General features: G+C 36.5%; 1 protein-coding gene across 16 annotated transcripts in view; it reads left to right on the forward strand.

The window, feature by feature from the left end:
* Nucleotides 1–11,611, forward strand: part of EBF3 (EBF transcription factor 3) — a 142,574-nt gene extending 130,963 nt beyond the window's left edge. For 2 of the 16 annotated variants that reach the window (XM_044296659.1, XM_044296663.1), the window contains exons 12-17: nucleotides 351–416; nucleotides 1,045–1,222; nucleotides 2,199–2,387; nucleotides 3,263–3,460; nucleotides 4,967–5,092; nucleotides 8,869–11,611. In XM_044296659.1, coding sequence (XP_044152594.1) covers nucleotides 351–416; nucleotides 1,045–1,222; nucleotides 2,199–2,387; nucleotides 3,263–3,460; nucleotides 4,967–5,092; nucleotides 8,869–8,915 — 804 coding nt within the window. In that variant the 3' untranslated portion in view covers nucleotides 8,916–11,611. Of the gene's footprint in view, nucleotides 1–350; nucleotides 417–1,044; nucleotides 1,223–2,198; nucleotides 2,388–3,262; nucleotides 3,461–4,477; nucleotides 4,545–4,966; nucleotides 5,093–8,810 lie in introns of all 16 variants that reach the window. The other 14 variants (XM_044296664.1, XM_044296666.1, XM_044296668.1 and 11 more) reach the window with 11 other exon arrangements.
* Nucleotides 11,612–11,890: the final 279 nt, after the last annotated feature.

Genomic DNA, 11,890 nt, shown 5'->3' on the forward strand with positions numbered 1-11,890 from the left:
TTGTTTAATACCCGCAAGACTTCATCGTTAAATCTTCAGTATTTATTTCACTAATTCATCGCTGCGGCAATATGATATGAGCCCCAAACAGCCATTGTAGTCAATCACTAGCGAATAGATGGATTCCAAAAAGGTTTTATTATTAATAGGCATCTGTCTATATTCCACATACTGTCAACGAAAAAAAAAATCTAATTCCTTCCAATCTCCGAATTTTCTTATAACCTTGACTTATGTTGGATTTTGTTTAACTTTTTGGCAATTGTTTTGTTAAATTTGCTCTAGATTTATGGCTTTTATTATTATTTTTTTTTCAATAACATGAACCCCTCTTGTCGTTTCTCCTAAAGGAAGTATTACTGAAGAGAGCAGCAGACCTTGTTGAAGCCTTGTACGGGATGCCACACAACAACCAGGCAAGTCATTAATGCATCTTTGAAAACCCATTCAGGAATACACAATTTGGAGAGCCACGGCGTGCACACGAGCTGGCAGGATATCAATACAATCTTATTTGCAATGTATGCCTTTGCCAGCCACCTTAAGGGCAGTGTAATGTGATGAGAAGCACCGAAGGGGGAAAGAAAAAGCTTCATCTTTCCCGTTTTTCTTCTCAGAGCTCGTTTTCCTATCAGAAATGACAATTAGGTGCGAGGTGCCAAAAGCATAAGCAATCATTAAGACGAGAGAGTAACCTTGAACCGGGTCCAAAATATACAGTGACTAATAGCAAAGCCTGCAGTAAACCTGCCAAGTAGAGGCAAGAGAAAATATTTGACTAAATTGTAACAGTCATGCCATTGCCCTGAAACAAATGTATATATACTGACAGTTTTATTTAGAATAACTAGGTCCGGTTCGCGTTGCACACTGTAATATATTCCCTTGTCTTCTGAGGAAACAAGAAAAGGCAATGATGTGGTCTCTGCGCTGACTTTTCCATCCATCTGATAGCTCCAAACTAGGAGAAGCTTTGTTTGATGGCTGTTGAGACAAACATGTATGATTCCATGGATAACAATGTCTATGTTTATTGCGGTGTAGGAGATAATCCTGAAACGAGCAGCTGACATTGCTGAAGCATTATACAGTGTGCCACGCAATCACAACCAGATCCCCTCGCTTGCCAACACTCCATCTCACAGCGGCATGATGGGCGTAAACTCGTTCAGCAGCCAGCTAGCAGTTAATGTTTCAGAGACATCGCAAGCTAATGACCAAGGTAGGTGGTTACGCAAGACCTCATTCCATAGGCTGCTCAATGGCGGTTCATCAACATCCATTTGCGTCGGTTGATGTCATCAGCATGATGTTGCTATTAAACTTGTCTGTAGTCAACATAATCCCATCCCCTTCTGGAAGGAACATCTATTGTTTTAGCCCCACGTAGATGCATAGAATAACTCTATTGGCACCGGCTATGACATTTGATCAGTTGTAATTAGATGTCTCGAGGTAGTAGAGTAGCTTGCGAGATATGGGTAAAAGGTAAGGGTCTAAAGTAGACTTAAGGTAGAAATCTACAATTCATTAGAAGGGGAACACTACCATAAAGGCAGCCTTTTAAAAGAAATTCAGAGTAACAAATATGTTGTAGGTGCATAGAATAACTCTATTGGCACAGGATATGACATTCGAGCAGTTGTAATTAGCTGTCTTGAGGTAGTAGAGTAGCTCGCGAGATGTGGGTAAAAGGTAAGGGTATAAAGTAGACTTAATGTAGAAATCTAGAAGTCATTAGAAGGGGAACACCACCGTAAAGGCAGCCTTTTAAGAGGAATTCAGACTAACAAACATGTTGTTGCCTGTCAGCGGTGGCATTTGAAGGTCTAGAAAAGGCTGAAAGTTCATCTTCTATGTTGGTACAAACCAGGAATCAAGCCTGTTGATAATTGCTACTAAGGAGCAATGTGAAAGGAACTGACACAATTGGATCGAAGAAAGCTTTTGTTGGCTGTCTAAGCCTGCGAGGGAACAACATAGTGTGTGCTCATAGATGATTTAAGCAGGGCTGGTGTGATAAGGTTATCTTAAACTGCAACAGTTGATAGGGCAGTAAGAGGCATTGTGAAGTAAAGCATGTGTGATCAATAAATCTGTGTAGCATTTGATGTGTATTCACGGGGAAGGAAGCAGAAGTGTCTATTATAAATGATAGTAACATTATCTTTTGTTTGCGGGGTTGCTCTTTCTCACAGTAGGCTACAGTCGTAATACAAGCAGTGTATCACCACGAGGATACGTTCCCAGCAGCACCCCACAGCAGTCCAATTACAACACAGTCAGCAATAGCATGAATGGGTATGGAAACACTGGAATGCCCAATTTAGGAGTTCCTGGCTCACCTGGGTTCCTGAACGGCTCATCCGCCAACTCTCCCTATGGCAGTGAGTGTTCTTCTTAATTCTTCTGCATTCAGCTATTTCCAATTTGGTTGCTTTTATTTTCTTTACGTTCTTTTTAAAAAAAATAAAAAATTATATTTTGCATTATTATTTTTGCCAATTTTTGCTATGAGTTACCGAATAAGAGGATGGGTGACTGAAGGCTGGACATTCTGGACAATTGAAATAAAGAGATAAATGATCAAGGATAGTATGCGATAGCATAATTTCACATGGTGCATACCACACACGCACACAAAAATTTATAGTTTCGGCCTCTGTAAGATTTTCTTACTATTATCATGCCATGCTTTCAGTTCTGATGGAAAGAATGTTGTGTGGACAGTATGAGTGTGGTTCATTGCAATCCATTTATATGACACATCATTCTATATTTTATACAGTATGGTGTCTGGTAGGAACAACAGAAGGGCCCAACAACTATTAGCCTAAGCCCTTTTATACAGCTAACCCTCCATTTGTGTTTCTACTTGAAAGCTAAGGAGTTAGACACACTTGAAAGCTACAAACAATCGGGACTACTACTGATCAGTCATACAGTACCACTGCGATTGGGCTACGAATTGTCCTCATATGGATTCTAGTATGTTCGGACTCTTGGCTAGCACCCCATATGCTTAGACAAGACTATACTACCAGAAACGTCTTATATAGAAACCCCCAAGATTTCCTTATCCAGAGAGTAGCCACGCAAACATTTTCATTTATTTCTACTTTCGCACTATTATTTTTTTACTTTATTTACTGTTCCCAAACTCATAAGGCAAGACCATTAAATTCTCCTTTTATGTTTTGCCATGAGAGAAGTAGAGAAAAAAAACTCTTTTTGAGTCCTGATTATTTTTGCTTTATTGCAGTAGTACCGTCAAGTCCTACAATGGCAGCCTCCTCGGTCACCCTCCCTTCAAACTGTAGCAGTACACACGGCATTTTCTCATTCTCACCTGCAAATGTCATCTCTGCAGTAAAACAAAAGAGTGCGTTCGCTCCAGTCGTCAGGCCCCAAGCTTCCCCTCCACCATCCTGCACCAGCGCAAACGGTAATGGACTTCAAGGTGAGTTAAGCTTCGAATGAGAATTTTTTGTTTAACTGTAACTTGTGTCGGTTCATATGGAAATCTTGACTATTTCTGGGTCTTTTGTTAACCCTTTTAACTCCACCAATTAATTCCATTTCCATTCTGGTCTGGAAACCCACCAGTCCAATGCAATCCTCTGGGCTTCCTTGTTGCCAGTCTTTTTTGGGAAGGTTTACTATGCCTTCCATTTGAGAGCAGCATCTTACTGCTTATTCGCACGTCCATATTAAAGATCATCCGTGTTGCAGCATGGACAATTTTAGGTCTGTATACGGACCTGGCCACCATTGGAGACAAGTGTCAGTTCGTTCATCCGAGACATGGACCCAAGATTGAACATATCCTAAATTTCTTGGGTCCATGTAAAAAAAATGGTGGTGTGAATAGCACTACTTACTTCTATGGTTCTGTGAACTATCCATGTGCAGACAATTGTGCGAAAAGATAATCCACAAACAAATAATATGCTTGTATGAATAGGTCCTTATTGTAAAAGATTTCATCTAGATGTAATCAGTGACAATGGCTTGGCAACAAGGGGCACAGATGTAGTAACCGACACAATGTCTCTACTACAAGAAGGGTTTATAGGTCCCTCTTGTACAAAATCACAATGACTTCTCATTCTAGCTTCATTGATTTACTAATGAGTATATTTTTGTTGTGTACATAGATTCCATGCACCATGACATCATCACATATAGGGCATGTGACATCATCAGCAGTTAGATGGTCACCAAGGAATAGCTTTTGCTACTCCTCAGCCATACAATAAGCCATCCATGGTTTCCCCTTTAAGCTATCACTTATCATGGTGATGTGTTAGTATTCTGCCATTCCTTGATTCCCTTACATGCAAATTCATTACCTTGCCACAATATCCAAATGTCTGAAAATTACAAAAAAGGTCACTAGATTCTTGACAGTCCGTGATATTTATGATAGTAGTATTCAATGCTGCAAGATATATAAAGTATGTTTCTTATTTTTCAGACATGTATTATACTACCACATTCCAAAAATGTTGAAATTCGTAAAGATAGAACCAGTGCTGCATAATGTGAGACATTTTCATCTTTTAATGTTTCATAAAAAAGAACCGTTTACAATTGAGATATTTGTTATTTGACTAAATACCAACATCCCTCCTTCCTTCCAGTTGAATGGAATAAAAGATTTAAAATTCCATTAAAATCAGTATAAATTAAACATAAATGGTCTAAAATGTGACATTTGCAAAACAAACAATTCACAGACGACAAATAACTATTTATGTGGCAAAACAGTATTAATAAAACACTCATATAGGGTTTATGTTCCTGAGATAAAGCTACTACTAATCCCGACGTCTCCAGGTTCTCTGCTCATAATGTAATGTGAATATTTACTTCTTAAAGAAACACTGTATCCAAAAGCATAGCAATCATTTCTATTTGAGTAACAGTCTGAACATATCTTATTTCTCAAAATTTTTAAATGTAGAATCTGGAGAGGAAGATGGTTGGGGAGGGTATACTACATGTATAGGAAGTGGCATCTCTGTCCTTTTTCCATTGGGCGTTTGCTTTGAGAATGGCACAAAACACCAGAGACTTCATGATTCAAAATGTATGTACAATTAAACCATAGTATAATAGATATGAATAATGATAGAGTCCTTAACTTGACTTGCATGATGTCCCACTTCCATTGCTTTAATGTGGGCCCATCACCTACACACAGGAAGTTTTCCAAAATTTTTATTTTGTGGATTTTTGGCCAAATTCATTGAATTTCCATACAGTGGCCACTGGGAAACTAATGGAGTCAATGTAGAAAAGATGTAAGAGCCAATGCAAATAGCAGCAGTGTTGCCTACATTGACCAACCAGATTACAGATCTTAGATCTGCTGATCATGGGCAACTACTCCGATTCTTTTGCATTAGCTTGTATATTCATACCCAATGTCTCTAGCCACATCGTTGGGCTGCAGCCTCACAAATACCAGTCTGGCCTTAATGTTTAAGTCTTTCTTATGTGTAGGTGCCTGGGCTTTATAACTATATGAAGCAATTAATCATTTAATACTCTTTTCTATAAAGTTTGATATATATTTTGACTTAAAATGTTGTATGAATTTTAATATAAAGAAATGGGTAGAAGTTGAATTTTAAGATCAGAGAGACTTCTTTCCATATGTCCTATTAGGACATATGGACATCATGGAAAAGCCAGAATGGAAAGCCACTAACAAAAATTCCCGGCCAGTCTATGTACTACATGAACGGCCATACCTCTGGTTGGCTGCCATATAATGCAGAGGAAATGTCTGGCTACTGTCTCATTTGGCCATTACAGCTGAATTCCATTGGTTTTTTCATGAGAAATCCCTTTAAAAAAGCATATTTATAATATATAAAATATTAGTGGTGTTGGCCATGGCAAAAAATCTGGTTGTATATATTAGCAACACTCTTCCTCTTTGCATTTAATTGCTCTTGTTTTCATCAAATATTTGACTGTAAAATCATCTGCTCCATATTAAGCTCCTGTGTAGCACATTAATAAACCACTTTATTTTTGGGTGTAGGCAGAGAATGGTATACATGGCCCATTTTTCAATAACAATTATTACGATTCTCGCAAAGTGCCAAATGATAATTATTTCCCTCTCCAATGTTACAGTAAATTTGTATACATGGGAGACATAAGTCTTCTCAGCCATAAACTGGTAACTGTATTCCTAAAACAAATTAATATCGTTGGGATTAATGAACTGAGAAATTGAAGCTTAGATCACTACATAAGCAAATTTATTAATGTTACACATAAATTAGTGAGGGGAAAAATAAGTTTTAATGAAAAGAAAGCCAAAAATGTAGAAATGGCAATTGTTCATCTCCAGCTTTGCTTCCAGATTATTAAGGATTTTGTAGGGCTGGAGATCTTCTCTCTAGTAATTCTGCATGAGAAAGCTAAAAAAAATAAAAATAAAATAAAATTGTATGTATCGCAAACTAGATTCTCCCAATGGGCTTGAGTAGTAAAAAAATAAAAAATAAAATAAGGAGAGCCCTGGCTCATAAGATTTTAATTTAGAACTAGAGAAATGTCTGGTCCTGTCTGGTGAGTGAGTTGGCTTCATCTGACATTACCAGTACTGACCATGTTGTTTTTCAGCTGTCAACATGACCAGTCTCCTGGGAGACTGGGCCACTGTTTGCTATTAGCAAAACGCTAAGAGAAATATCATATGTGGGAGGCAGGGTGTTTTGCACTAAAATGTCAGAACACTCTCCTTGCTTAAATGTTCTTCTTCTTTGTTACATTTGATTTTGCTGCACTTATATAAAAGATGTCCACTCCAATTTCTCTCTTGTATGATACCCAAGTTAAACAAAATTTTAAATAAAAGAGAATTTGCAGATATATATTCGTGTGCTGCCTTCTGGTTGAACGTAATTTTCTGTAGCACTAAAGTCCCATAGACATGATTTTAATACAGATCTATGTTGCATGTGGTGAACGTATCACTAAATATATCTATGCCCTTGCTTTTTACAAAAACGCACATTCTTTTTTTTGTCATGGATTCATATGAAATCTATAAGACAAAAATTGTGATGTGTTCCAATGTATGACAAATTATTCTCTCATCGAAGTATAGCTTCTCACTGTATAGGTGGCACACAAAGTGCCTTCAACATCAAAACGTAAGCATCATGTGAAAAATTCACGATACATAGGGCTAACTACATCTGCTTAAAGAGGACCTTTCACCTGGATGTCCTTATTCTAATTATTATCCTACCTTATAGTGCGGCCCCCACTGATGTCTTGGCTCTTTTCTTTTTCTAAAGAACCGCTGTGGTCCCCGGTATCATATGCTAATGAGACGACTCGGTTATACTAGGCTTGGAATTGCATTTCTCCTGGCCGCGGTTATCTTCTCCCTGGCTGTGAGCGCATCCAATCAGAGCGCCCCGCTCTTAGACAGGGAGAAGGAGCTCAAGTTTTCGCGGGAGAAGGAGCTGCGATTAGCATATGAGGCACCAAAAGATATGGGGACCACAGCGGACGAACTGGGGGTTCTTTAGAAGAAAAAAAAAGTGCCAAGACATCAACGGGGCCGCACTATAAGGTAGGATAATAATAAGATTAAGGATATCCAGGTGAAAGCTCCTCTTTAAGCAAGATCTTAGATTATTATTCTATGCCCTTGGAGAATCCTCTTATCCAATTAATATTTTGTATGAATGGCCAGGAGGAGCCCAAGTTTTCATCTTCATCCAATAGAAGATGACAATTGGCTTTGATACTGAGTGATCCTGGAGATCAAAAAACACTCAATATAGCATGTAAATTAACCAACATGGTGGAAAAATGTATATGTACACTGGTATATAAGTACCACTGGATCTCCAATCTCTAGCATATAGTGGATCTGAGGACAGTGTTATGCCTCAGATGCATGTTTATAGGCCCTATCTCATCTTACAAGTAAGCATTTCCCACAATATCGGTAGACCCAGACCATGAATTCTTTTGGGGTGCCTCTGATTTCCAATCCCAAATGATCATAGCCTGGAGATCATCTCTCCAGGGTCTCTTTAAATATAAAATCTAGTGTTGAATGAATCGAAGTCTGATCCGGATTTCACAGAAAATTTGAGGGAATCAATGGTAGCGAATAAATTTTCCCTGAATGGGGGTAACAAATAAAAGAAATCATACTTACCTCCATTTGAACACAAAAAGCTGGCCACCACCATCTTGATTGAAGATCTCACACGAAATCCCATGCGCAGAGACGTATAATGTCAGCACGCTGGCCGACATAATGACATCATCACGGGCCACGTGAGATTTCACGCTAGATCTTTAATCAAGATGGCAGTGCCTGACTCTTTACGATCAAACGGAGGAGGTAAGTATGATTTTTTTCAATTTAACACTGTGTTATTACTGTCAGATGCCGCGATCAGCTATGAATGTAGCATCTGGAGGGGTACAATGACGGGAGGCGGTGCAATCACAGCTCCCTGCCATTGCACCCACTACTTACAAAGAAATGAGTTTCGAAATGAATTTTCCTAATCAAATCTTTTACTACTTGGCTCATCTGTAATAAAATCCATTGAAGTGACCAATAAAGTCTCCAGATTTCAACCAAATGGCAGCAGAATTCTGCAAAGCAACTTACAAAAATCTAAAAATTTACAAATTATAAAAAAATAGAATCCCCCGATAAAATAGAATATTTACTTAATCTTTAGGACTTTCACTAATAAAAAGAGAACATGTAGGCCTGTTAAGCTAATGTAATCTTTCCTCTTTTCTTCTAGCTATGTCGGGTCTTGTAGTTCCACCAATGTAAAGTCACTTTTGTCTACTTGCTTGTAGCATCAAGCTTCAGAAGAAAGCTTCAGGGGACACATTTAGTGTATTAAGGAGTACTGACGGAAACCAGTATCTTCAGAACAAAAAAAACCACCGGGAAGCGAAATGCTACAAACTCTTTGTTTTACAAAGATTTTATTTGAACTTATTAGAACTCGACCTGCAAAACGATTGACTTCTTCATGAACAATTCCATTTTGTCGACTGAACTTTTCTCATATTTTTCACCTTTCTCAATCCTGAAGAAGATGGGGGAACAAAAGCGACGTCTATTTTGTACAAAGTTTCTGATTATGTCTTGGCTATGTCTAGTACTTGCTCTATGTTGGGACAAAAACATTGTGGATGCACCGTTCCGAAATTTTCATGAAACACTGATGAAAAATGCCTCAGAACATTTTTCAAATACTCATTATTGGACTCACAATGGTTGTGTATCTCTATAATGTGAAATATTTTTTTTGTGGTGAAAAAGGGGGCCAAGGAGGTTTGAGCCATCAAACTGGAAAAAAAATAAAAATATATGAATCATTTAAATTGGGAGGGTAGGGGAAAAAGGGGAAACTTGGGCGGGGAAAAGGGTTTATCATTGCTTAACTTCATCTTAATGAAATGGAACTTTGTAACTTATTGTAGTTAGGAATTGTAACTTTGATATTGAATTCTCTTGCCTTCAACAAGCACACTGACAGAGGGGGATGCTACTGTCTGTTGGTTCCAATATACTTCCACTGCTAGAGCTTCCTGTTAAGCAAGTGTGACCTGCATCATTTTTTTCAACTTCTTGCTCGCACTGTATACTATTGCATTCTTAGGCTACTGTGAAGTCTATGTTTCTTGTACCAGAAAATTGTCCTTTTGACTTCTAGAACCTTATTCCCTAATGTGTTTTGTATGTGGTTATAAAATTGTAGACTTTTGTGATTTTGCCAAAGTTGTAGCTAAATATTTATACACTTGTCTTGAATTTTTTTTTTTCAGATCCACTTAAAATATTTGAGAGCCTATTTTATTCCTTATGCCTTTTTATGGGGAATAAAATAATCTTGACACTTTCTTTCACGTGAACACTTGCAGTCACTAAGGGAATTTAATTTTGTAACATATCAATTATAAATATTGTATTTATCTTTGAAATTTTGTATATTGCTTTCCATTGTTTTATTTTATGTTCTTGTATGTATGTATTATTATTATAATTATTGTTATTTTTCTATTTGATAAATTTTTTTGTTTTATGTTTTATTTTATTTTTTATGTTGGGCTGGTGTTGATGTGCTGAGAAAAATCAGCATTAAGCCAAGAAAGGTTGCCTTCATACTGTATGTTCCTTTTTAATGAATCATGGTGTCCATAAATTTCATTTGTACTTTCAGAAATGTGCTATTGTTTAGACCTTGCGTCCTTTTTTTTATTATTTTGAGGAATAGTCAAATTCATTCTTTATTTTTATATTATTTTTAAGTTATCTGAACAAATGATTTTTTTTCAAATAAAAGTTGTTTGTTGTATAGTCAAAAACAAAAAATTGTGCCACATGGCTGTAATTAATATTAGTAGAACAAAAATGTGCATGATTACCCAACCACAAATACCACGGGCTTTGTGGTTGTATGTTTATTTTAACTTTTTTTATTTTTATTTTTTTTATAGAATGTAAAAATCATTTTAGCTGCCACTCATAAGACTTGCCACATAGTAAAAACTGTGCTTACTGGACAAATTCAGAGGCCGAAAATATTCAATATAAAATTCACAGCTGATATTTTGATTAAAAAAGTTTGCCACATTAGTTTCTCTGATGCCTTAAAGTTATTTTCTTTTTATTTTTTTTATTTATTATTTTGCGCTATTTATCACAGGCTTACACCAGGATTTCTAGTTATCACATGATTACTATGATTTCTGGTGTAAAACTAAAAATAAATAGAGGAAAAAAAAGCACAATCCTGGTATAAAATGATGTCACTCCTTTTCTACATCTGTCTTCTGCTGCACTCTGCACTCTCAAGCTCATGCACTGTTTCATAAAAATTCAACGGTAATACTCAACTTTTTATATATTTTCTAATGGACATTTTTTGTAGCAAGTCCCAGTAGCTGAGACTTTTTAATTGGGAAGACGTCCTTGGTAAACGATACGACCCATTAGTGCCAAAATCATAGTTTGTAAAGGTGACGGACTGGTTAATATTTTTGTTTTCCTTTGCACTATAGACATTGCTATTACAGCGGTGTGAATACTTTTGCAAACTGCAGCAGAATTAAATTTCTACACAAAAAGGAGAGACATTTTATTTTAATTTCTAGGCAAAACGCATATTGGTAATGTGTTGTAAAATAGTGGAAGCTATGGTATGACACGGACTTGAGATGCTTTGCACACTTATGTTATGAGAGCCGATAGGCTTAGCTAAATGGGAAAAAAAATCGAGACACTTTTAAAAAAATGTAAAATTAAAAAAAGCCTCGTTTTTATTTTGTATAGGAAAGGTTCAAATAAAGAAAAAAAAAGAGGTCATGTGTACATGTTAAAACATTTGCAAGTTATTTCATTAATGCAGTCTGTTTGTGTTCTAGATTAGTTAGTCAGTTCACACAATGTCTCCAGAATGAACGCTTCACTAAATGGTAGATCTTACTGTTAAAGACCCTACAATAAGATTGTTTTATCTGTAAATTTTTTTCAGATATTTAACTGTATAAAATGTTCATTTTACACAATATTTAATTAAAGTATTTCTTGTCTGTGAATTTCACTTTTTAGTAATTCTATCTGAAGTTTGATTATTTAAAAAAAAGTCTTTCAAAACACAAAAAAAAAAAGAAACAGAACATTGGGGTTTCTTTTATACCAATTTTGACTTCTCTGATTCTGGAAGAGATAGAAATTAACACCACATTAAGGGTCGTATATAAAAAAAAGTGTCAATTCAGTGTCAGTACTGAAAACCCAAAAAATTGTGCAAGCAAAAATTCTCAGAATATTTAAAAAGATCATTCTGCCACACGATACCAATTGTAA

This window comes from Bufo gargarizans, chromosome 6 (assembly GCF_014858855.1).
Source record: "Bufo gargarizans isolate SCDJY-AF-19 chromosome 6, ASM1485885v1, whole genome shotgun sequence".
In the NCBI taxonomy this organism is placed as follows: domain Eukaryota; kingdom Metazoa; phylum Chordata; class Amphibia; order Anura; family Bufonidae; genus Bufo; species Bufo gargarizans.